At 40.5% G+C, this 27,391-nt stretch overlaps 1 protein-coding gene across 3 annotated transcripts in view; it reads left to right on the top strand.

Moving 5' to 3' along the window:
• The window catches only part of npffr2a (neuropeptide FF receptor 2a), a 125,297-nt gene that overhangs the window by 61,106 nt on the left and 36,800 nt on the right, over positions 1 to 27,391 (top strand). For all 3 annotated transcript variants that reach the window (XM_074670011.1, XM_074670009.1, XM_074670010.1), the window contains one exon: positions 8,108 to 8,442. In XM_074670011.1, the coding sequence (XP_074526112.1) occupies positions 8,115 to 8,442 (328 nt within the window). In that variant the 5' untranslated portion in view covers positions 8,108 to 8,114. The remainder of the gene's footprint in view (positions 1 to 8,107; positions 8,443 to 27,391) is intronic.

Raw genomic sequence — 27,391 nt, 5'->3', positions numbered from 1 at the left:
AAAATGAAGCTCTACGTCACGTTTGATGATGATTGACAGCTGCCGTGCTTGTGTATTTTTTTTTTCTGGGACTGTAAAATATGTCAGGATGGAGAGCCAAGACAAGATTAGACTCTTGACAGAATAAAATATTTTTTATTTTTGTCACCCAGCTTCACTCAGTTTCTTTGTAGCCTCTACTGAGCAAATGGCTGCTATTGGCGGCGCTTGTGACAGGGGTATTTTGGCTTCAAAACCTTATAATGGTAAATGGCGTAGCCATGCTGTCTACTCTATATACAGACCCTTTCTTTTACAGTTCGGCTCAGTGGTTGACTTGATCCTGTGGCCAAATGACAGTGTCCTTGAGCAAGACACTGGAACTCGAACTGCTTAAGCTTGTGCAAATGTATATAAATGAGGTTAGCTAACACTGAAGGTCCCTTATTGGAGCAGCCCCTGAGTGCCATCAGTGTGTGAATGATATGTGAATGTGACTTGCAGTTCTAAGCACACTAAGTGGAAAGACTGAAAAACCTCTGATACGTGCAAGTCCATTTACCACTTGACTGGCCTGCAGTCAGTTACCCCCCATATGGTTCGTGCTGTAGTTATCATCTTTGATTTTGTAAAATTCACAGATCTGTGTTGAATTGAGCACTTTGAAATGGTGCACTGCAAGGTTTTGTGACGTGGTTTCTTGTGAGCATTACTCCAAATAGCTGCGCCTATATGCTTAGCTTGTAAGTGGCTGCTGAAGCTCAAACTGCTTTGCCTGTATTTCAATTCTGTTTGACACAAAGTACAATCTACTTTTGGCTCACCAATTAGTATTATGCCAGTTGCAAGTACACCCCTTAGAATGAATGTTTTGTGAATGTGTGTGACATACAGCCAATCAGATGCAGAGGCAGAGGTGCTGGTGGTGTTCAGATAGAGACGCAATTAGCTATGAGTGCACGGCATCATTCTAGGAATGATCCAATTTATTTTAACCACATAGATAATTTAAGTTAACTCTATGAAACCACATCACCCATGGTTCAACACACCACTTTACATTTGTCATGTCACAATGACACCTTATAGCGCTGTTGGGGAGCTGGAAGAACCAGCTTTTGCTAATTGGAACCAGAAGTCCAATCACTTTTGTCAGCAGGGCCCCCTGGGAGTTCGACAAAGTGAAGTTTGCCACTCAAAAGCACAATGGTGTCATTTTTTCTTCTACTGTAGCAGCAGGAAGATTTCCTGCTGTTTTGGTCAAAAGACTCACCCTGCGATTAGGAATGTACCGTTAAGAGACTACTTTGCAAGAACTTGTGATCTAGATTGTGCTTTTTATTTCAACTACATGTCAGATCAGTGTAAGAGGCTTTAATTATTTCACGCATACTGTGGGGAAATCTGACTGCTTGTCATGTGTAGAAAAAACTCTAGTGACGGAAACCCATTAAAGCAAACTCTGACACCAAGACAAGCTTTTCACGCAGGGCTTCTTCTTAATACGACATGTATGGATTCAGGGACATACAACTGGAAGAGTCATTTGACTTTTTTGAATAGAAACAGACACTGATTACAGTCTGCTATGAAAGGAATGTAGTTTATGATAAATAGACTGCACTTTTGTGGCTCCAGTAACATTTTTCAGCCACTTACAGAGTAGCTCTTCACTCTCTTCCATTTACTCACAGTCGCACTGACAGCTGAGTATGCTAACCATCTAATCTGGATGTAATCTAACTCATTCACACACTGATGGCTGTACTTTCTGAAACCACTTCAGTTTCATTACCTTGCATTATGCCAGATCACACCATCTCAGGCTGTGCGGATGAGCTGTTTTGTCCCTGAGCTGAGGAAAACTCCATAAGTAGTTCAGCTTGTGCTGCAAACAGTTTCAGATCAAATGATTACGATTCTCAGTTTTCTGTCAATCCACTGATGTACTTCACTGTTGATTGTTTGTTGTCTTACTAGCTGCGTTTTAATGACCTTTTCCCAAAATAAAAGCAGTACTTGTGAAGTTTTGATAAATTGCACCTTGCCTGTGTTTCCTTTACGACTAGTGCACAATGATTCAGGAACACATGTGTTTTTATTCAATGGTCACTGTCAGCCATGACCAAGCCAACCTGAAACAGGCAGAAACAACATCTCCAGCTTGCCTGCTCTCTTGCTCACACACATACACCTCCATCCCTCCTGCTGCACTCTGACCTGCTCACAGCCTTCCTGATGCTTTTACTGGTGGTCAGAAACAAGAACATCAGCACTGCTTGTTTGTCTGTAAACAGCATAACTCAAAAAGTAACAGATCTTGATGGAATTTTCAGGAAATGTTTAAAATGGGATAAGAAAGAAGTGATTAAATTTTGGAGGTGATCCTGATCACCGTCTGGATCTAGGATTTTTTCAAAGGATTCTTTATCATTGTGAGATAGGGCTGTATGATCCAGATCCTGGTGATATTCCAGATTCTAAGATACAGACTATGAAATATGTACAGGGTCATCATAATTTTCAACACTGTCAGGTAACAAATTATCGTACAAACCTGCAACTAACACCAAATTGTAGCAGACAGTCTGCTAAAAGGGAGTATAACATTAAAGTCGGACTAAAGTGTTGGTGACAATCACAATATGCTTGGAGGAGATTTGCGCTCTCTGAGTGCTTTTCTAGTTTAAATTGTGATATTTAGGTTTTGCGCAGTTCTAGGTGTTATTGAAACATAAGTACTGTTGTCCATACCATAGCAATGCAAATTATACCCTCTTAAAGCCTCTTTATTTCCGTATTAAATGAAGTCACATTTGTAAGAAACATGTATTTGTGGGATGAGCAGCAGAGCTGAGTTTGTGGGTTGCACCCATTTAAAATTTGCCAAAACTTCACTGCCAATGACAAACAACTTATTCTGCCACTGGCTCTTATTCGGTAGGGTTTGGTGGAGTGATTATTGAAGATTATTGAATCCTGAGGAAAAAAGACACATTTGTGTATTAATAACTTCTTCATTTAACTAACAGAAGAACCAAACACTGTCCCAACAGCCTGGCACATCCCCTTCATGTTGGCATCCCATTCTTTAATCAACATTTGTCACAAGTCAACCAGCGTGGTTGTGTTGGTCACTCTGGCACCAACAGCACGCCTGAACTGACTGTGAATGCTCCATGTCAAAGCTTTGATTCATTCAATAATGTGGTCATTTGTTAACAAGCACTAGATCAACATGACTGGGCAAAACAATACTGTTTATAGCTGAATATACCAATATACTATAATCTAATATAGTATACTTCTTCTATACTAACACTGTTTTTTAGGAGTGATGCTCTTTCTGTCCCTTAGGCCGGACACTCACTGAACAGCTTTTAGATCCTGCTTTTAAAATCATTAACACTCCACGTGAGGACAGTTTAGACCTGTTTTTTAACATGACAATTCTTGAATCACACACCATTACATGTGCATCTGTTGCTCCACTTCTGCTCTTAGCATTCCCCAATACACCAGATGATCAGACCAACTCTGGACAAGACAGTTATAGCACCACCTACAGGCCCGGCATGCTTACTACAGCATTTTCAGTTCCTCAGCATTTCCGCAGATTTTTTTCTCTTTGTTTTTGCGTTATGGGCTAAAACGCTGTCATGAAGACTGGGCCTAAGACCTTTTTTTTCCCCCACAGACAATTAGACCCAATACTCCCACAGCATAGAAATCATCACAATCTCAGTTATTCAAAGAAAATATACGGTAAGCTGATTAAAAAGGGTTTCAGCTGAAGCAGAGCTTAAAGATGCTAAATACTTGTTTTCCTTTTTCTAAAGTCAGATAAACAAAACCAGATTTTGGAAGAAAATCTTAGAAATGTGGGAACATAAAGCTGTAGGAACATAGGCACAGCAAAACAACCAGAGTTGACTTATTATAATAGGACTGGCTGACATCTATAGATTTATGTCAGCTTTGAGCTTTGTGCCAACTCAAAACATCCCACATATTGAAAGATTGATGAGTTAGTCTCGGCTCCTTCTGATGGATTTTTCAAAGTGAAAGTCAACATTGTGTTTTCAAATCAAACTGTCAGAGGATCAGGCCTTGAGAAATCAATCAGCTGTTTTTTTTTTTTTTTTTCCATCAACTCTAGACGGGCCAAAAGTATCACCTCATCTTGTTTGAGGATCTGTCATTGACTTCAGTATTCCTTCCTTGTGTAACTCAAGTCTCCTCTTAAAGGAAAACCCCTTTCTTCTCCTCTTCCTCCTTTACACCTACATTTATAGAGCATGAAAGTGCCCTCTCTGGGGGCTGTTCAAAGCAGTCTTCAGGGAAATTTAGAAAATTGGAAGCTTTAGAAGATGAAGGAAAGCATGCACTCAAATATCATGGAGTAAAGGAACACACTGAACATCAGAGTGATGCGGAGGCAGGCAGAGCAAAGCCTCATTTCAACGGTTTGTCAGTCATTTCTGATTCTCATCTCTACAGCATAAAGGCTGAACCCAGAGTAATGCATCTTTTCCCTGAAGTTAGTTTACTGTCAAATCAGGCTCTAAGGAACTGTCTGGTCTGAGATCTGTAACTCTCTGGCAGCAGCTGTCGTCTGGCAGACTGATAATTAACTTTTACACTGTTTCCAGAACAATGTTTCATATTGTCTTGGATTTAATTGAGTCTCAGCTCTTGACATGTTACATGTCAAGAGCTGAGACTTTCTCCAGTGGACTCACAAAGTCATTAGGATTAATTATGCACACTGCACTGTGTGCATAAATAGAAACCGTGGGGGTGATTTTTTTTTTTCCAGAGAATGTCATACATGTCCTGGGAGAAATCACTGACTGTTACATGAACAGAGTTTGACCTCCTTTTCAGTTGTTTGGCTCTCTGTTGTTAAGAAGTAATACATCCTTACTTCCTTTTAAATACTGTTTTTTTTATGTCTGTTTTTTTTCTCCTCATCTTTGTGTTTTTGTGGTGGCTTTGTTATGAATAAAACATGGCTGCCAGTTCCTGTATCTCTGGGATATAAGAATAGAGATCATGTTAGATTTTTGGTTTACTGGTGGTTTAAAATTTCTAATTTGGTTTATTGAATGTCCAAGAACATGCAACAGGACTTTGAAAATTCACAATTCCAAACAAGCTGTTGAAATTTTCTCTAGAGAGGACACTATGCAATTAAAGAACTTTTTTTGTTCCTTTTTTTTGTTTTGTTTTGTTTTGTTTTTGTTTTAAGTACAGCACGAGAACATATGAGTGTTCGAGATCTGTGCATTATAAGTATATCATTTAAGATTTGTAATCCATATGCACAGATTTGCAAACTGCAGTCAATTGACACATGGCCTTTATATTAGGGGTGTAAATCACCAGCTTCATGACGATACGATACGATATCGATTCTTTGGACAACGATATGATATTTGTCGATATCACAAAGTCTGTCACGATACGATACGATACGATACGATACGATACAATTCAGGTGCCTTCGATCGATTTAAGACGATATTATGTCCTCACTGAACACAATCAGCAACATTTCACCTGAGGCAAGAAAGAAATACAAAACAATTTTGATAGTTTTATTACTGAAATGTGGAACGATGTGCTGACCTTTGGGTCTGACAGTTTGTAGAGGATTATAGCCATCTGTATGATCTAATTATGTTTTAAAATTAAAACTGGTTAAATTCAGGTAAGGTGCTTTTTTGCCCCCACAATTACAATATGGGTCTTACTGTTATACTGTAATGTTTGATTATTATATCAAGTAATGATGCAACACTATAATTAAAAATTACTGATGACATAAACTTTATTATTGACCTCCAACATTTGACCATTTTCTATCAAACCAAAAATGTGAAGCTTTGATTTTAATTAAACCCAAACATTTCTATTGTTCAAAATTAGAACTATCAACTTAACGAACTTAACATTTTTTTTTTTTTTTTTTACTGTGATGCCTGATAATCACAGTTTGTATGTCAGTGTGATCAGACTTTGTTTCACTGTGTAATAGTCGATGTGGAGGAGGAATGACACTGAGCTCTCACCATTTTATTTTTTAACTATATGAAATTTCATGAATCAGTGCGCTAAAAAATCAAATTATGAGATAACTCACTGCAGTCGTGTGATGATGCACTCCTGTCATGTGTGCAGCATGCATCCTCTGCAGTCAGGTCGACCGTATCTTACCCGGATACAGGAGAGCTATTTTATGATTGGCCGATATGTCGGGCTCCCGTTTAGCTCTGTGATGCTAACAGCGTCTTGCTACACGTTCGCCTACAGCGGTGTGACTCAGTGGGCGCTAAACAGTACATTTTACAGCAGGAGGCGTGGCGTGTAAGGCTCAAATGTGTGTCTCATTCGCTGAGTGCGTGAGGCTCGAGAGGAAACTTCAGAACGACTCGCGGAACGGACATGCGTGTCCGGTCGGGATTTCAAGATAAAGGCGTACATTAAAGACCACGATGATGATCGATGTTTAGACTTTCCATCGATGTGATTGGATCATTGCTTAACCAATCGATGTATCGATGTATATCGATGGATCATTACACCCCTACTTTATATATTTATTTATTTATTTTTTGTTCCTTCACCTGGCACTTGTAATGTCCCAGAAACTGCAGTGAAGCTAGCAATGCATCGCGTCCTGGTGTTTACTCTTCGTTTCTCCCAAACATGAAATCAATACTTTGCGGTTTGAACTCCGACAGCCTTCAGTTTTTATTTGAAGTTCCAAAAATGTTTCATGTGAATACTGGACTTCTGATGCCCATTTTGGTTTGAGGAAATTCCTGGTTGACCTGCATCAGATGGCCAGAGAGTGGCAGTGTGGGTAGTAACTTACCAATGTCTACTGAAGGAAGAGAAGTAATCATTCCATCGAAACCCCTGCATTAAGCAGAAAACAGATTTTAAATTAGCCACCCACTGCTCAGTGACCAGTGAGCATGAAAGGGTTAAATGGGTTTCAAATTGCACCAGTATTGAGGGAAAAATCCGAATACATGTTTATCTACCAAATTGTCAAATTTGGTAGACCGCGCTGCACGAAATTGACACTGTGCAGGGTGCGCCAGGCTTGCGCCCCCTGCGCTGCGCCACGAAATTAGAGCCCAATCTGTGCAGAAGAATGGGCCAAAGTCACACCTGAGCAGTGTTGGCGATTAGTTAAAACAAACAAGAGGCGTCTGCAAGCTTTAATTGCAGACAAAGGCTTCTCCACTAAGTATTAGATGAGTCTCAGTTACCATGTTCAATACTTTTTTCCTGTGTTATCGTACTTAATTGCACAATCATTATTTATGGACCTGGATGTTGTGATTTCTTTTCATGCATGGATTATCTGAGTGAATACCAATGAAGAAATTTAGTTTGAATTGCATCTTTGGAAATAAATGTGATGAGAAAAAAGTTGATGCATTCAATACTTATCTTCCCCACCGTGGATTGTTTACAAAGGTGGTCTCTGTTTGGCCCTAATATCTGTTCTTCATCAAATTTGTAGTCACACACATATAAGAGGGTGAAATTGAACGGCTTGTAAATGAAGTGTTTTTTGCTTTGTGTGTCAGGATAAGGGTTTATTTTTGGCTGCAGTTAATCTAGCGTACAGATCTAGTCTCTGTTGGTTTAATGGACCAAGAGGAGGACTCATCATTTAGTAATGGTTGATCAATATCTCAATCCTGATGAATGCTAACATGTCAAAACTGTTTAACTGAGTCATTCATCATCCTCTGATCATCCATTTCAGAGTTGACAGAGCATGTCTGTGTTTTATTTGGTCCGAACATCAGAAGGAGATTACGATTATGATTTCAGACATTTCATTTCCCAATATCTTGGGACAGAGTCTCTCTTTAATATTTCATAATTGTGTTATATATTTTTAGAACATTTATACTAGACAAAGTTTTATCTTTCACCAGAATGCAAGAACATCGATACATTAAAGTTTTCAGGAGAGGGTACAGACTAAAAAATGTTTAACTGTGAGATAAGGAGAAATGTTTTCAGTCCCCTGCACAATTTTGATTATACACACTTTTTAAAACCACAGCAGATATTAAGCTGGCTGTTTTTGTGTTCACAGGTTTAAAATGAACGAAGAACTGGAGAACAACTCGACTCAACTGTACGACAACTGGACGTTTAACAGCTCCTCCCAGGAGCCCATCGTACCCAGGAACAACATCACATATGTTGGATTTTACCTTCACCAGCCGTCCACAGCAGCCATCTTCATCGTTTCCTACCTGCTTATCTTCCTGGTGTGCATGGTGGGAAATGGCGTGGTGTGTTTCATCGTGCTGAGGAGCAGAAACATGCGTACAGTCACCAATCTGTTCATTCTCAACCTGGCTGTGAGTGACCTGCTGGTTGGGATTTTCTGCATGCCAACAACACTCCTCGACAACATAATCACAGGTGAGCAGAATAATAGTAACAAGCTGTCTTCATTGTTGTCCTGTGTGAAGAGAATTGTGATAGTCGAGCTGGATAAATGATGAGAGCTGCGGCTCCGAGGGTTAAATCTCTGCATCTTTTGCTCAGTGTGAAGTGTGTCCTGCTGTGCATGATCTCCTTAAGTGGAGCCCACTTGACTTTGGCCATCACATGTAATTTTATCTTGTGCCAGTCGCAGGTCAAATTTTCTGTGTTGAACATGCAACTTCATGACAGCTCATGGCTCACTGGCTGTAACTCAATCTCCAAAACGTCTGGAGAAATTTCTCCGAAATGTCAGGAAATTTCTATCCAGAGGGATGAATCTTTATGATGTCGACTGTCCCCTGACTTTTCCTCATGTGCCACCATCAGACTAGTGATGTGGTTTTTCAAAGAGTCACCTTGATTCCCTGGGCCTGTGCTATAAATCCATATTCGCTGTTTGTGTAATAACGTCAAGGTTAACTCCTAAAACCAGACAGAAGCCTTACAGTTGCATTCTGGACCAGTTAAAGGTGACATAGAGAGATCATGGATGATACCAGTTATAAAATATATAATACCCCCCTTTAGCAGCCGTTGTTTCGCTTCTTGGTTCTCCCTACCAACATGTTTTACAAAAATACACAAGAGCAGCAGCTGTCAATCAACATTAAACATGATGTAAAGCCTCATTTTAACCTCTAATAACAAATAAAAAAAAAACTTTTCAGGAAAAAAAGAGGACTTGAATACAAGGCAGCCAAATAATATCTTCAAATCACCACAACAACCGGATGTAAGAAATATTTCTACAAGGTGTATTAATTTTTAATTTCAAGTTTGACCACAGTCCATCTGGAATGAAGGGGGATGGATTTCTTGACCCATACCGTAAGTCAGCCACCAGGGGGAGCAGTTTTTTGTGGCGACCTCTCTCTTTGAGCCAAGCAAGATGACTTCCATTTTTTATTCAGTCTATGAAATGAGCTCATCACTTTGGTTTTAATGTTGGCCGGATTTGATGGACTTGTATCTTAAGTGAATGAAACTGGAATGGACAGTTTTCTTAATTTCACAATCCAAAACTGCTTCTAAAACTCGTAAGCAGTGGCGATTGCTCTAAGACTGCAAGGGAAGCTCAGCTTCCCCTAAAATGTCCCCAAAAAAGTGGTGATATTTACTGCTGTGTGTACATTTCATTGACAATATGTGAGCTAGAATTCCTTCATCTTTTGTTCAGAATCAGCTACCAATCACAGGTAACTGGCTCGACCTTCTCATTCATCCCCCGCAGCGTCTTCTGACTTCAGCAGGGAAGCATAGAGTGGGTTGTTCCACTGTGGAAACTGGATGGTCATTGGATAAACACTGGGCTTTGTCCTGCCCATTGGACGCTGAGCGTCTCTGGGGGTCTATGAGGCAGTGGGCTGGCCTGGACGCTGGGCTTCTGCATGATGATTGGATGATCTGTCTGAGGCCAAATCCCTTTTTGATTGACAGTGAAATGAGCCAGTCAGCGATCCTTAAGTATAACCCTCCACTGGAGCACCTTCTGAGTTGTTCTGGACTGATCAGGAGGCTTTATCGATCCCCAGCAAGTTTACCTTTCTTAAAAACGAGTGTTGAGAGAACACTGGTAAAATCCCAGGGAAAAACATCTGGTTAGTACGATAGGGTCACAGATTATTTCTTGAAAAGGAACAGGGGGCAGAATTTACGTTTAAATAAATAAACAAATTAACGATGTAGGCCAGAAAAAAAACGAGCTTCCCCTTTTTGACTGACCAGCAACTGCCACTGCTCTTAAGGTGGGTGTGACGTAAGCAGACAGGAAAAACATATGAAATTTCAATCAGAGGAATGTATGAGTAAGGTTAGCTGAAGATTTCTGATTTGAAAAGAAAACTTTCAACCAACCATCATATAATATCGTGATGCTATGAGGAGGATCTGTTTTAATCGCATTCCCTCGCCACCTTGTGGCCTGGAGTCCTTGCACACTGTCGTAAATTACTTTTGACGAAGGGCGTGTTTGTTTTGGAATTAAATGGATTGGATCAAAACAAACTTTCGTTGTTCAAGACAACTTTTTACGGGATACAACTCGCCGAGGTAAGGGACTCATCAGTACAGTTATATAGCGCTACGATTTGAAACGTGACATCAAGCAAACGTTGTAGCAGCCGACTCTATGTTAGCAACATTGTCAGCCTGGTGTTCTGACGTATCTGTAGGCTAATGTGACAACAAGTAAACACTGTCAGTTTGTAAGTAGTTTAGTTGCTGTTTGTATTTAGTGCAGCTGGCAACCCACTGCTCTAAGACATGACTGTAATGTGATACAGCCCGAGCTGTGATGAATCTTGATGAAGATCTCTCACAGTAGCAAAAATTCACGTTGCAATGTTGTAGAAATGTAATACTTAATCCTTCTGAATCTGTTCCTTCTCAGCCGTAAATGGAGGTTGGTGGTCTTTTAGTGCTCTCTTTAAAGTCTTATTTCAAGGATATTTTGGTTTCACCGGCTAAACTCTAAATTACTCACATAGCTCCATGCTTCTGCAGTGTTTTGTTTGTTCATTCTTTTCCTTTGTGATATTTTTGTATCCCCTTTTAGATCATTTTTGGAGCCTCTACAAAAGCAGTCTGACAGTTTCACCACCTTTTGTACAGCTGATAATAAAATGAACATTCTCCCATTGTTGCTACCCTGAGGTCTCAATTAGCTCTAAGTGAAAAAAACAGAAAGAGATTCGTGTGGAGGTGTTGTACTCTCACTGTACAGACAGAACATTTTGTTTTCTTGTGTGTGCTAAAGCGTTACAGCTTCTCGTGGCTGCTGGTCGTTCTAATCCTTAGTTTAATATTTGTTCCTAACCCTTCTCAGTGACATTATTGAATTTACTCCAGGCCTGCCTCTGTTTGTTGGATTAATTAGGTGAACATTTAGGCCATCCCACGCAGTAGAAAAGGCTCAGAGGATTTGACAGAGTGTGTTTTTTTAAGGGCGGGAGTTTTTCCAGCCTGCATGCCTTAAACCAAAGTATTTTAGAAACCCTGTCTGTTGAGTTTGACAGCTGGCTCCCTGACACAATTCCCACATAAGCGGTACTTACGGCGAGTGTTTGCAGCTCAGAGTTCAGGGTGCCTGAAGTAGCTGCAGAGCTGTCCTGAGGGACAGCTTTATTTTCTTGCTTTAAAATGAAACTAAAATAAAACAAAGCAAAAAGATGATATTTTAAAGTGTGCATGGTTGAATGGTCTCTGAAATAAAGCAGTGAGGATGACTTGTGTAGACTGGAGCAGAGTGAATAACCTACAAATCTGCTGTAAATGACTGAGACTGTGGATCATTGAAGTCACTTTATTCACCCACAGAGAATATTTAAGAGTAGTTAGGATGTTTAAATAAGTAATTAAAGGCTCTGTGAGGACTGTTTGTTTGAGTTTATTGGTGGTGAAAACTTTAACTGGAAACTGGACTCTGTTTCCCATGAGCACCATCATCAACTGTAATCAAAATGCGGCTACTTACAAGGCGTGTTCGTTTTGGAAGCAAATAATGGCAACCGGATCTTTTTTTCTTTGTTCAAGACACAAGTTATTTTCTTTCTCTTCATTTTATTGATAGACTCTCAAATTTGAACAGACTGCTGCAGAATAACTGCTGCATGTGGGTTGGCATGGACATTATCACAAACAGCTTCACCCGTGTTTTAGCCCGTGCTCCATCTCTCTCATGTTTAGCTTACTCCTGCTCTGACCTTCTTTTTCTTTTTGTCGGTCCAGCTCCAGTCCTGTGCTGTAAAAGTATGTGTGCTCTCCAGGCAAAGTCCAATCCAACCACAGATACTGAGAAATAGTATTTAGAAGTAAAAAATGTTGGTGCTGGTAATCTCATTACAAACCCTGGATGGCAGACTGGGCTAGGATTTTGATAACAATTGATTCCTCCTCAGTCAGTGTTGCCAACTTAGCAACTTTGACGCTGTTTTTAGCAACTTTCTGGACCCCCCAGCGAGAAAATTAGAGAAAAGCGACTAGCAACAAATCTAGCGACTTTATAGATGGTTGAAGGCTCCAAGATCACAGGAGAAAAGTTTTTAAAAAATGCTGTTTTCTCTCTTTCCTCGTTCATGCATAGCCGGTTGTACACTAGTATCACTTTTTAAGTCCTTACAGCTCCTTTAAACATTATTATTTTGTCTTTTGATGAGCGCTGATCTACATAATTGATCATTATTGTCTAAATCAGGATTATATCAGACCCTGACAGAGTTAAAGGGACTGCAGCTGGCAGTGTGTTTTAAATGATTAAATCCCAGTGACAATGACGTAAACCCTGAATTAATTCCTCAGACATTACGAACAGATTGGACTCCAAAATTAAACATGATAAGAACTTATTAGTTTAGCTGCAGATTATCTCATTTAAAAGTTATCAGAAGTTGGAGATTAATTCCTGTGGAAGACAACAGCTATCTTTAGCAGGTTTGAACAGCTGTGAGAAACATCTGCTGCAAAGTGAACTTCATAAATCGATTGCCAAATTTTAGAATTAAAGTGTCCTATCTGAATAAAACTCAAAACAGATCTTGACAGACTAAAACTGTCTTTATAAGAATGTGGAATACCAGTATTTTTTTTACTGGATTGCAGCATGAATACAAGAAACACATTTTTTTTAGGGAGAAGTATTTTATTTTTTACCAGAAGAAGAAGATAATCAGTCATAGGTGAAAAACATGGGTCACATGGTTAAAAAAATCATTGCTACCTCTCACCTGCTGGAGGAGAAATTTCCTGTTCCCTCCCCTCATGTTCTGTTGGAATGTTACCAGGGGTCTAAGGTCAGGAAAAAGTCAGGATGGATTTTTTTTATTTTAATATTTATCTATCCACCTTTGGGCAGCACTGCGCAGCGCCCACCATGTGTGGTCAGTTATTTTCCAGACCAGTCCGTGCTGTGGACTTGCAGCCTATTCTGTGGTATGACCTTCGATTGGGCTGAGGAGCACAAACTCAGCAGTGGACACAAAGCACAGGTGAATCTTCACCTTTGGCTACACATACACAAAATTGGAGGATATTTCCCAGGAGGGGGGAAGGGAAGTTCAGCACATCAATATTGAGACTTTATCCAACTTGAAGAAACTTATTCGAAATTACTGCCAATTCCTGTGGGAGTGGTGTATGCTGGGAAAGTCTTTGCCACAGAGTGAAAGAAAAAGACAGAAAAACTTAAGCTCGGTTTCTTTTCGCTCAATCTAAAGTGCACTTTATAAAGTTGTTGAATTTCAAGCAGCAGATTAGTGGCATGCCTCATTCAGTCCTTCAGGGAACAGTGATTATACACTCACCTGTCACACTCTGTGTCTCGTTTTACCCTGTTTACTTGCAGAGATGACCCCACAGCTAGACTGAAAATATCCGGCCTTGGCACAGCACAGGCTGTGATGTCTGGCTTATCAACCCCCTGCTGTGCCCGGAGACCGAGTCACATCCTTTGCTGTCACATTTGAGCGTTAAAAGTACAAGATCGCTGTGGAACAAATGGTCTTTGATCACAGTGGTTATAAAGAGCCTGAGATGAAGCCATGGTCCATGTGGTGGCTCCCCGCTGGGCATCTGTTCATCCTTATAGGAGACAGGCTCTGAGTATATTTATACAATGCCTTTTTAACAAGGTTGGCAAAGCAAACAAAACAGTTACAAACTCCTACAGAGAATCATAGTGATACCAACAGACTGTGAGGGATTTTGAGTAGTCTAGCATAAAATATCTAAGCAGGCTTTCGTACGTACATTTCCTGCTGTTTACCTTCCATGGGAAACAGGCTCAGCTGTTGATGAAGAAGAACCAAAAAGAACCCAAAAATGCAACCAAATCCACTGGGTAATCTCAATTTTTAGATTAGTTATTTAAAGCATTGCTGTGCTGTTGCACCATCATGACTTCGAGGAAGGAAACCGCCTGTGTATGTTTATTATTTTAATCTTAAAAGGCTTTGGGATATTGAAATAGTCTCTCTTATATATATTTTCCTGTTAATATTTTACATTTTAGAATAAATTTTATCAGCCTTGAAATGTGTTTTTCAAAATGCTGTTTTCTCAGTATTTGTGGTGGTGTCAGAGTTTCCCTGGAGAACAAGAATCCATTTATAGCGTAGAGACTCGAAGACCCTTTGACGGGACTTAAGGCTGGCACACATTACAGGATTCTTCAAACCTTCACACATTTAGAAACCTTACACTTGATGATAATAAAAGACAGATCGCACAGGATCTTTCTCTTCTGATGTTGTATTGTGTGGTCTGCACTCTGGGGGACACCACATACACACATCAATATTCTAAATCTCACTTAGTAAATTGTGACTTCGTTGTAAACTAACATGACAGATGAACAGGAGAAAGCAATGATGGATGTTTTTGGCCTCTTAAATTAAAAAAAACACACAAAAATAAAAATGATTACGGAAAAAGTTGTGGAGACAGCAGGAATGTGGGCTGTATGCATTACAACATGAGCTGGAGGAGAGTAAAGTTGTCACAAGTATTACAGCTAGATTTCTAACCTCCTCTCCTGTCAGTCAGCTGAGTTAGCTGTCAATCTGAGGCCCTGCGAGCAGCTCTGACCAGACAAAATCACACTAAACACACCCCACACCACACGGAAATCACACACAATGTAATTTGGAAACATCAGACAGTCGGGCTTTTGCTGGATTTGATCGTTGGGGGGAGATTGGGACATAAATCAGCCCAGTTATCCCTTAGTATGTACCGGCTTTAAGCTGGATGAAAAGTTTAACAATAAGTAACAAGTTCTGTTATTTTTGTTGAAGAAAGTTTTTTTCACATTCGTAGACACTGATGCTGGACCAGTGATTCCAACATTACAACTTTGTTGCTATTTCAAGTGACTTTTCAGACTTTTGGATATTGATCTCACACCACTCATGCAAACATAAGAGAGATCATTTGTAGTTTTTGACGTATTAACTATGTTTTTAATCTCTGTTTTTTCTCTTTAACACTTTTGCATGTCTGGTTTTCTTCTCTCTTTAAGTGTCCATGACATGCAAAAGAAAAATTATTCAATCTAGGCAATGACATCATTTAGCAACTTCTAGAAAAGCCAACAGCACCTTTACATACTGAGTTGGCAACCCTGGAGCTGGACTTGTAAAAAGAAAAAAGACAAAACACAGGAGGGCAGAAAAAAGCTAAATATTTTTCAAAACACAGGTTAAGATGTTTGTGACTTCAGTGTACAGTTACTGTGAGATACTTCTGATTACTCACAAAGGTCCAGGGATCCCTGGATAATGTGGCAGTGTTTGTGCTTTCTGGGAGTTCCAGTTTGACTCCATCTCTGTCTCATACAGGCTTGTTTATGCCACACTTTTGTTCCCTTGTAAAGGGAGAAATATACAAGCCATGAGGAATCAGAAATATGCACTCATTGTGACAGCTCGATTACCGTGTGCCACAGGAAACAAAAAAGTGACTGACCTGATAACACCAATAGCCATCGCGGAAATGCTTTCAATTGATCCTTATGACGGACAAACAGGCTTTGAAATACTAGAATAAAATTTGTAGCTGAAACTTCTGGTTAGAGATTAACAGTCTGTTTCTTTAAAAGAGGGCTGTTCTCTGCAGCTGGATGGGCTCATCCTGTCTGCTCCCACCAATTCCTTCTTCCCCTGATTAACTTGCAGCTATAATTGACCATAATATGTTGCGGTAATTAAAGTTTTCGAGGTACAAGGTGCGGGGCAGCACAAACTCTACATATCTTGATTATTTTGGCATTTTCTCATTATAAACTGTATATTTAATTTCTGTCCAGAAGAAAATTCCCCAGCAGACATAATAATGTCCAGCCTTCTACTGATTACACCCACACTGTCTCAGGTGTTAGTGCTGTTGGGAAGTAAAACAGCTGTTAGATTCTCCATGTTGAACAGAGCAGGCTTCAGAGTTTCAGGTTCAGGTTTTGACTGCCTGATAATGTAATGTTTCATGTGAGCTGGGAAGCATCAGTTTAAAGGAGTCCTCAACCACATATAGGCGAGCAAACTGACAGCACTGTTGACACACGCCCCAGGGATTTATACAGTTGACGATGGTCAACCAGTCCAACACTAATCATTACTTATTTACTGATTAAATAGCGTTAATCTTCCTTTAATGTGCAGTTTCTGTCACTACCAAACAAACCTTGACTACATGGTTGCAAAAACAAAATTAGTTGCATGTATGATGCAGTTTGTAACTTAAGGGAGCTGCCACCAACTAGAGACTGCAACTCTGTAAAAAGTGAAATCAGCTTATGGATCATTACTGTGTAAGATTTTAATGATTTTGATAGCTTAGTGTTTCTCTGCAGCACCATCCTCATGTCCAAATATGTTGGTTAGTTCATGAGTGCCACACAGAGAAGCTGTCCTGTTCCTTCTGAATAAAGACAAAAAGCCTCAAAATACAATAGAGCCTTTAGTCCGAATCTCAAAAGTTTAAAAAAATAAAAATAAGACAGTGTAAAATCCCTCCTGTATGGTGTGCAGATAGACAAATAAGCATTTCATACCCAAACTGTATGTTGTTTTTTTTAACCAGGCTGTAAACATGAGTACTTTTGCTGTAAAGATTAGCTCTTTTGAATGGGTGTGGATGTGGTTTCCTGTACTTCTGCATACGGCCTCAAGTGGACACTTGATGAACTGCAGTTTTTAACACTTTCAAATGGGATTCACATTTTAAGACCAGTAGTTGCTTCTTCAGGGCTATGCAATGTAACGATGGAGTCTGCAAGCTGACTTATTGATATAGTGGAAAGCATCATGACAGCAACCTACCAATGCATGAGCCATTCATCCATCGCTTACATCCGTTCCTGCCAACACCCCCATTTTCTGCGGCAGTCTCATGCTTTTTCCCACGTTCTTCCACTGAGCCCCTGGTTTGTAATTTCCTCCTAGTTACTCCAGGTTTTTCATGTTGATGCTAATTAATCGCTAGTTTGTAAGCACTGTGTTGGATGCATGCTGCCTGACCTGGCAACCCAATTTGGAAGTGACCAGCTTGAGCAAATTTCAGTATAGAACATGAAGGTAAAAAGGCAAAAGTATGTCCTGCTACGGTGTGGTTTTGCAGAATCATAACCTTTGGTTAATACTGAAGTCTACATTACCAAGTTTGAGGCTTCAAACTTCAGGAGTCATTAGCTGTTTTTTGTCAAGTGAAATAAACAAACACACATGCACACGGAGTAGCTGAGTCAATTGGGAGAAAATAGACTTGACTTTTAAAACAAAGGGGCAAAAAATCAATTTACTCTAGAACTGCAGCCTTTCTTATCATAAATAGTTTTATTCATTTGACATTTTGTTGCTTTTGTTCAATCAATGCTTTAAGTTGTAGGTCAAATTCTGTCACAGCATGAACTTTATTACAATGTCTGAGTGATGTGAATGATTGATGTTTCTCAAGTCCTTTGTCTGGGAAGTAAATTAAAATGCATTCAAATTCCTTAAAATGGTGTGTCGATGTTCTTTTAATTCGGCTAATTCATCGACTCAATCAACACAGCATGTGTCAGTCTGAAGTCCCCGGGGTGCCAGAGCCTGTCAGTGCAGAAACTGTCAAACAGAAATCAAAGAGGCGCATCCCACATTTTCCACAGCTCTGGCTCTTCTGTGCTCCGGAAAAAACAAGTTACACAAATATTATGTTATTTTTTCATGATTGCTATTACATGATGCAATGTACTAATACTAATGGAAACCTTTTAAAGTTAGATTTTAGAGCAGAACCATTAGTGCTGGAAATGTTCAGATGAATCTTAACGATAGGAAAAACAATTTAAGTGCTCTTCTCTCCATTTTCCTCCATTTTCCTTTCTGTGTTTCCATTTCTGACAAAGAAGAACTCGATGTAAAATTGTTCAGAAAGAAAATGTAAAGCAGACATCAGAGAGCTGACCCAAAGAACAAAAGCATCTCTGCATGAAAGCATGTGAAAGTCTTACTTTGATGATGTTCATCTCTTGATAGCTCTAAGATTGAAGCTCAAGCAGCAGGTGGCATCCAACAAAAGCATCTGCTAAATCACAGTGATGTAATGTTATGCAACACACAGCATGGAAACAGCCAACCTGCTCCCATCCCTGCGTCATCAGATTGCACCACTTTGTCAGGTACATGGTGTTTTTACTTTAACCAGCTGTTCTTAACCTCTTTCTGCCAGAAAGCTTTGAGAACATGTGGATAACTTCATTAAAAAGCCAGGGTTGATCAGGTTCAGATCACAGGAAGGTAACAAGAAGTGACTGCAGGCTACTCAGAAGGATTAAGGTCAGTTTGATCTGCCTCAGAGCTGAAAAGAAGAAGAAGAACCTGCAGCGGGTAAAGAGGAGTTTGAATGTCTGTAAGCAGAACGCTGGGTGTCCACCCTGGAAGCTGTTTGCTAAAGTTTGTATTTTAAGTCCCCAACAGAATTTTTTATTCAAAGAAACAACTGAAACCCCCAAAAAGTGTTTTATTGAAAACAGTTCCTTGTAAACACTGTCAGTGACTCTTGTCGTACTATTAGTGAATGATGTTTAGAGTTCTCAATTTGAGTCTATCCACCCATCTTCTGCTGCTTATCTGGGTCTGAGCATAGACTGTATATAGAGTGGACAGTGTGGCTTCACCATTGTACCATTGTACGGTTTTGAACCCAAAATTCCCCCGTCACAGGCGCAGCCATTGGTAGCAATTGCAGCCAGAGTCTGCGCAGTAGAGACTGTGAGGGATTCTGGCAGAATCTGAGTGGAGCAGGGTGACAAAAACATCGTTATTTTTATCTTCTTGTGAGAGTCTAATCACTTCTTGACTCTACCTTCTGACATATTTTACTATCCCTGAAGAAAATAAACAAGAACGGCAGCTGTCAATCATCCTTTAACGTGACGTAAAATCTCTGATGAAAACAAAACTTTTAAGAAAAAAGAGGACTTAAATACAAAGCAGCCAAATAATACCTTCAAATCACCTCAACAATCGGATGTGAGAAACATTTCTATGAGGTGTATTCATTTTTCAAAGTTTGACCACAGCCCATCTGGAATGACTGGAGAGCCAGATTTTTTTTACCTATACTGCAGCCAGCCACCAGGGGGAGCAGTTCTTGTGGCAACCTCACTTCAATCTGAACAAGATGACGTCCATTATTTTACTTTCTATGGGTCTCAGTTGCAGGGTCAACAATATGACCAGTGGCCCATGCAACTCAGACTCTTCCACCAGCTCTTCTGTGGAGATACTGATGCATTCCATGGCCAGACAAACATGTCCTGGGTTTCCCCCGGAGCCTCCTCCCAGATAAACATCTGGGTGGGAAACATCTCACCAGAAAGGCTTCAGGGAGTCATCCTCACAAGATGCCCAAGCTGCCTCATCTGACTTCTCTGGATGCAGAGAGACCCTCTCTTAGGTGTCCGAGCGCCCTACCCTGTGGAGAAAGGTCACACAATCATTTCAGCCACTTGTACACACTACCCACAGCTGGTGACCACAAGTGAGTGTTGAGCGTACATTGACCGGTGAATTGCCTTCTGGTTCAACTCCCTCTTTACCACAGCAGACCTGTGTAGCATCTGCATCACTGCTGAAACCACCCGATCCATCTGTCAATCTCCTGTTCAATTCTCCCTTCACCTGTGAACAAGACTCAGCGATACCTAAACTCCTCCATTTTTGGCAAAGACTCCCTCGCGACCCAAAATGGACCGTCCATCTTTCTCCGGGTGAAAACCAAGGCCTCAGACTTAGAGGTGCTGACCCAGATCCTTTTTGTGAACGTGTTCTTTTAATCACTACCCACACCTGCTGTTCAGTTTGAATCCCTCTTCAATAATAACAGTTATAGTTGTGCACATTGCTCCTATTCATTTTTGGCTTACAGTTTTTCTTCTGCTGCTCAGGGATGAAAGTAAATGACTGTAATTTGTTAATCAAAAATAATAATGTGCTTTACTTCTTTCTGCTTTTTTGTATAACAGCACATTTGAGAATTCATGGACAACAACAATTATTATAGTTTAGCATTAAATGTATAATTTGGATTAAAGAGGTTGCACATCCTAGGTGATTCATCATTACAGACACGTAAAAACTGTTTTGGTCGTCATCTTAACTGTTAATTTAGGGCAATGGTGGCAAACACCTTTACACTGGTTGGTAGACTGATAGCTTTGTTAAGCACTGAATGTCTCACAGAGGAGGAAAAAGGAGCTGGATCTACCATGTGTCTCCCTCTCTCATTATGGGCAGTGTGAGATTTCTAGTAAATGAGCAGACATGAGTCCAGCAGTGTTTGGGGAATGTGGAATGGTGTCATTTACTGAGACGTGGTTGCATCAAAATAATACCAGCTGTACTGTCACTGTCCACAGCTTTAAAAAGGTTTAAGCTGACTGGAAATCAGATCTTTAGCTCTGGCTGTTAAACTCTTGTATGTCACACTAGAAGCTGTTGACATCCACTCTTTGAATACCTGACAACTGCGTTTTAAGTTCTTTTTTTCTGTTAATGTTCTCGGTTTATTGTGTATATAAGGGCAACTGTGATATAGGGACCAAGTATTTCTGATTCTGATTCTGCAGACAACATGATGTTTCATATGTCAAATTAGGTCCTGGTCACAGTCAGGACAGCTTTATGATGGCTATCTTTTCTTAAGGTTATTTCAGGCTGTTTTGCCTTTATTTGATGTGACAGATTGAGCAGGACAAGAAATTTGAAGGGAGATAGAGAGAAAGATGAGCAAATACTCACACAAAATACTGTGAGGACTAAAAATCAATCCTGCGATCAGAGGAAAGAGCACTGCAGCCTCTGTGTTTGTAGTGAAGGCTCTACCAACTCAGCCAAACTGGCTCCCTACGCCGAAACTTCCTGTGATTGACGTTATACTACCGCAGTTACCTGCAAACCAAGACAGAGATCACAGTTTAAACTAGTGTTAAGTCTGATAGGAAATTCTGATTCAGTCTTAGTCTTTTGAAAAACACAGAATTTAGTTTTAGTCATATTTTTGTCATTCAGAAACAGAATACTTTATTGATCCCTGAGGGGAAATTTCATTTCAGTTATAGCCCTTCCAAGACACATAAGAAAACAGGGATACAGGAATGGGATAAAACCAGGAGCCGCCAGCTGCCCAGCACCCCTTTGTAATAGATCTGAAATAAAAACATTGGAAGAAGAGAGGGAAAAAAAGTCAATTCCAGACTATTCCCAACAGGGGGCGTAGTTTGAGATAGAATAAAAACACCTCAGCATATAAGCACTTGATAGCAACAAACAAAAACTTGAAGACTTGCATAAATGTCACTTGACAGCCATGGAGGGGCGCGCATGCAGCCTTACTCGGGCATGTACACATCAACCCTCTGCAACTGTAACAGAGCCAAAGAAGGCGTTGAGTCCAGGGTTGTTTGTGTGCCATGTGACTTCATGTGTAGGTATGCTTAAGCCCACAGACTTCATCCCCGCCCAGACACAACAATGTCACTGCCGTCTGATGATGCCAGGGCCACGGCTGCCGTGTAGACGGCCTCGAAGAGTCCTAGACCAGAGGCAAGCCCACGGGAGGAAGGTGCAAGAGGGGTAGAGCATCTGTCTGCATACCATCCAGGAGAGCAGAGCGTTATCAGCCTACAAGGCCAACCTGGAGGAGCCGAAAAAGAGACAAAAATTGTTTGGGTCAGGCCGACTTTCTGTAATTTTCCGGCTGGGTTCTTACTGGTCATCTCTGTGGCGCCTCCAAATGGCCTAATCTGGTGGCCCATAACAGCCGAGCCGAGCTGGCAACTTCTCAAAGTTGTTATCCATCCTATTCTACCTCCAATTAAGTTTGCATATCGCTTGGGTATGAATGTTAACAGCCCTCCACAATCCCTGGATGAGGTGCAGCTTGTTGAAAATCTGAAATGTTTCAGTCTTAGTCTTGTTTTAGTCGACTAAATACCATAAGAGTTTTAGTCTTAGTCAAGTTTCAGTCAACTAAATATTAGCAGATTTAAGTCAGATACAATGTAAATAACCTAAATGTTGTGAACACATCCTGGAAACTGTGCAAAGTTCTGCAAACTCCTATTAGTTCTCCTCCTGTGTTACTGCTGCTGCTGCTGCTGCTGCTGCTGCTGAGGGGCTACAGACAAAGACGTTTACGTTATGTGGCGTCACATCATTTAGCGTTATGTTGTAATGATACATGAACTTGGACTGTGGTTTGCAGCAGTGTTATATTTTTTCTTACACCTTGCTTTTCCCATTTCATCCTCTTCATTCTGAGTTTCTTTTTCATCCCGCAGCTCGTCTTGATTAAAAACTATCTAAGTTTGGCACACGTGGGGTCTGGTGCTTTTCTTCTGTTATTTCTTGCCTTTTCAGCGCCACGCTTGCTCTTCTTACTGTCTGTATTTTTGTGTTTGTACCATAGACTGTGTAATAATAAAGGTTTGTACTGGTTCTCATGGTCTGACAAGCACTGCTGTGCTTTCGCGTGCTCAGACGTGTTGTCAAGGTAACGGGCGGCTGTTTATGAGGAAAACAAAGAGCAGTTGAGCAGGCAGCTCAGGGACAGTGATATCAGATTCTGTGATACATTTTAACCCTCTGCCACTACTTTCATAACTTTTTAGTCTCGCCATTTTTTGTTGACAAAGTGTCCCTCCATAACATTTCATCACAGTCTTTGTCATCATGCCTGACTTTTTATTCAGTTTTTATTCAATTTTAATCTGTGAAAAAGGTTCGTTGACAGGTAGTTTTCATATTTGTCTTTGTTGATGAAATTTACACTGGTTTAAAGAAATGTGAACAACAACATGAGAACTGTGGATTTTCAACCTCCTGGGCTCCAAATTCACTGCAGTATTCTCTTTGTCCATCCATGCATGTGATGTGATGTGTCCTCCTGGAGGTGCAGAGGGCAGTAAGAAGCCCAAAGATCATACCAGTTGAATTGTATCCAACAAATATAGAAGAGCTCAGGTTTTTCTGACAGCTGATGATTTGTACGGAGTGAGTGAGAGCAGAGAGGGACCATCCTGGGAGGGAGAACACAAAGTCGAGGAGTATAAGAAAATAAAAAATAAATGCATGAACGGTGCTCTTCAGCTGCCAGAAACACAACAGTCAGGGGAGTGTCTCCCGATGGAGTAGAGTGGGAGTAACAGAGAAAGTGATGCCTTGAAGAAAGTTAAAGCAGGCCACAGTGTGAAAAAGAGATACACGGAGCTGGAGAGCGGAAAGAGAAGGAGGTAAAAAGCTTGTTGGTGTCACAGAGACTGGACTGAGTGGGCTGCAGCTTTAAGCTCTTAGACAATCAGAAACAGAGCAAAGATCAACACTTGTCTGTCACTATCTTGACGATGAAGCCTTTAGATGATAGCCTGGTGATGTGCTGGACACTGATGACATTTGGTCAGGGCAGAAATGAAAGTGATGCTTACTGTACGGAGGTCAAGTGCTGGTTCAAATAAAGATGCAATGACTTCACTTTCTTTGATGTAGTGACTTCTCAGAGGACACAAACATCCTCTGGACATTTTAACTGATTTCAGTGACATGTGTATCCTCCTGCCTCTGCGTGTTTGTGTCATGAATGAAAGCTCAGATTGGTTGCAGAGAATTTTATGCCTCTTTCTCTCTTATTCTCATGATGCAAAGCCTCTAGTTGACCTCTGGATGCTCTGATAAGAGTCTAACAAGCAGCCTGCCATTGTGTCTGAAAGAAAGCTTATATTTAATCCTCCATTGGGATGTTTGCATCACAAAGTGCACTGAACGGCACGCCTATTGGTGCATTAGTTTGTGATCCATGTAGAGGAAGCATTATGTTGAGGAGATAACAGCAGAAATCTCCACCAAAATCATCCATTTATCTGTTCAACATGTGTGTTTTTTAGCAAAGGAAACTGGAAATGTGACTGCATCGTACACTGCACAAATTCTTCAGCACAGACTAACAGAGGTCCTTATATTTCCATCATATTTACAAGTGTCTGTGTTAATGCAGAGTTTTTGATTCAGCCAGATGTGTCTCTTTCATGAAAACACTTTGACTGAGTTTTGTAATCTGAACAGTATTTATTTTAATATCTGCAGTAACTCACTGGGAAAAGTCTTTTTTGATATATACAGGGTTGGCCAGAAAGATTTACCCATTGTTTTTTCTGCACTATCCAAAAATGCCTGCAGACAAACATAACAAATAATGAACACAGTTTCTATACTAAATCCTCTGTCACTAAAAAAAAGTTTAACATCTCACTATGGCCGCCCTTTGCCTTCATCATAGACTGGAGACGACCTGGCACTGTCTCTGCATCAAGTTTTGACCATGACTTTATCAGAGCTGTCTTCAAAGCCGTGACACTGCTGTGAGATGCTCTGAGACCTCCCTCTCCAGGATAGACCAGATCACAAAGTCCATTGGATTGATGTCTGGACTTGAGGGAGGCCACATGTTCTTGTCCCAGAAGACAGGAAAGTGCTGCTTGCACCAGGCCTGTGTGACATCGGATGTGTGAGCTGGTGCACCATCTTGTGTGAAGACAAACTGGTTTCCAAACACGTTGGTACACCAAGGCAACACTTTTTCTTCAAGCATTTGAAGGTTCACCTGGCTGTTCACTTTTTACACCCTCCTAAATGCAGACCAAAGGAGACTCCACTCTGGATCTCCTGCAGCATCATTTTCCCCCTGTCTAGCCGTTTTTTTTTTTCTGAGAAGCGGCTGAAATCAGTTGTTTTTGTTGCATTTTTAGTGCTTTCAGTCTGAGATCCTGTTTTTAAGGATTCTTCTCAGTGAAGTTCTTGAGATGTTCACTTCCTTTGCTGTTGCCCTCATGCTCCTGCGAGGATTCCTTTGGATTCTCTTCCTCACCATCTCAACAACCCTTTTGGTCCGGACTGAACGTTTTCTTCCAGAGATTGGCTTGCTGATGGTATTGCCAGTCTCCTTGTAAAGTTTCATGACATTGTAGACAGTCTTGTGACAAACATCTGCTTTTTCATGATTTGCATTGTTGTCAGTCCAGCCTCCTTCAAGGCCACAATCTGGTCGCGCTTACCCTTCGATGCCAGACTCGACAATCATCAGGAGTAAACAAATGAACTCAGGAACATCAAAAGCTTTGCCCTTAAAGAGAAACTATCCAAAATTTTAAGTTTCTAGGACAAAATCTAAGCAAACAAAACTGTGAATTACGATGGGTAAATCTTTCTGGCCCACTCTGTAAACAATGTACAAAATACAAAGGCTTGTAGGGGAAAATACAGTTATGTGACTGTAAAGGAAGATGCAGTTATTATGAATACTGGGACCTGACCTATTGCTGTAGTTTGTGCCTGTCATATTTAAAGGCAAAGGGAAAACAAAACAGAGATGGAGACATACAGGAGGTGTAGACCATGATGAGCAGTTACTGTGGCCGGTTGAACCTGAGTTGATTGAGGAAGTACAGCCTCTGCTTTGTTTTTTTCCTGATGTGGTCCCTGTGGGAGGTATATTTTGCTGATACCGTTCTGATACCAACACCTTTCTCTGATAAACTTGTACTCTGTTGGGTGACTCTGTTGTAAATGACGAATCATATTTGTTGTATTAAACTGAGCCCTGCAGGTACCTCCTTGAGGAACACTCACTTTACAAATGTTGTAAGATGCTGTTTTACTACCATTGCTTTCCAAAGAGAAGTAGTCCCACACAGCAGACATGTTTGCAACAGCAGCCGTAAAGCGTGACAGTGCTGAAAACATGCCCCGATACCATAATGAAATCCAATGCAGTCCAATCCTTGAAAAATAGCCATATCTGGCACAGATTCCGATCAATGTATCGAATCGGGACCTCCCTAGTTTGCATGAAGCATATATAAAGTTGACTGCAGCTCAGTGCACAGCCTCCAAAGCAGCTCAAATGGTCTTAAACAAATCTTCATCACTTTGTTTTTTTTTTTTTTTGGTAAAGAACAGGACACCTCTGACGACTGTTGCATGAATGGGAGCAGCTGTGTCTCATTAGTAGAGTTGGTCTACTATTTGTTGGGTCAGGGGTTTGATCCCAAGTCCTGCTGTCCATCTGTTGAAGTCTCCTTGGGTAGGACACTTAACCCCTAACTGCCCCTGGAGTTGTACCATCTGTTTATGAAAAGGATCGGGCAGAACTGAAGGGCACTTTATGTACAGTAGCAGCCTCTGCCGTGAGTGTACGAATGTGGTGTGCATGGGTGAATGTGAAAATTGACCCCAAGTTTAAGGATATCCTCCTTATGTGAAGCTGCTTCTAGCGGCCAGAAGACCAGAGAAGGAGATTGTACATACAAAGCATATAATAGCTATAAACACTGGAGGAGTTTTAAGCTTAAAACAAACTGCATCTTTAAGAAACCCTCTGGCAGCTCAGCTTTCAGTCCAGTCTTGATCTTTTCTTTGTGAAAGAAGAGCATCAAAGAAACACTAATCCCTTTTCTTTGATTATGTTTTTGATTGTGTGTTTCTGTCAGTTTCAATCACAGGATTGGTTTGTTTTGGAGTTGGAAAGAGCATTTCTGATTACAAATTTGACTGATTGTAAAAACCTTTAGAATAATCAGAGGAGTTGCTGTCAAATGCAAATATTTGTGAGGTTATTTGCCTGACTGAAAGTGAGATAAATCAAAATCTGGATGCTGATAACTCAAATCATCTACTCAAGAAGTAAGTGTTGATTGCGACAAAAGTATAAGAAACTTTTTTTTTCTTTCTACTAAAAGAATATTTAGCTATTTTTAATATATTTTACTAATACTGATACAAAAAAATGTGCTCATGGCTGTCCTTTACTGATGGACAGTAAATGATGGTTTAAAGATCCAGGAAGGCCACAGATCACCCTG

This window comes from Halichoeres trimaculatus, unplaced genomic scaffold (genome assembly GCF_033239565.1).
Source record: "Halichoeres trimaculatus isolate MK-OKI-2021-1 unplaced genomic scaffold, fHalTri1.1 fHalTri1_scaffold_5, whole genome shotgun sequence".
NCBI classification, from domain to species: Eukaryota; Metazoa; Chordata; class Actinopteri; order Labriformes; family Labridae; genus Halichoeres; species Halichoeres trimaculatus.
Note: the sequence above shows the minus strand (reverse complement) of the source record. Positions and strands in the feature narration are given on the sequence as shown.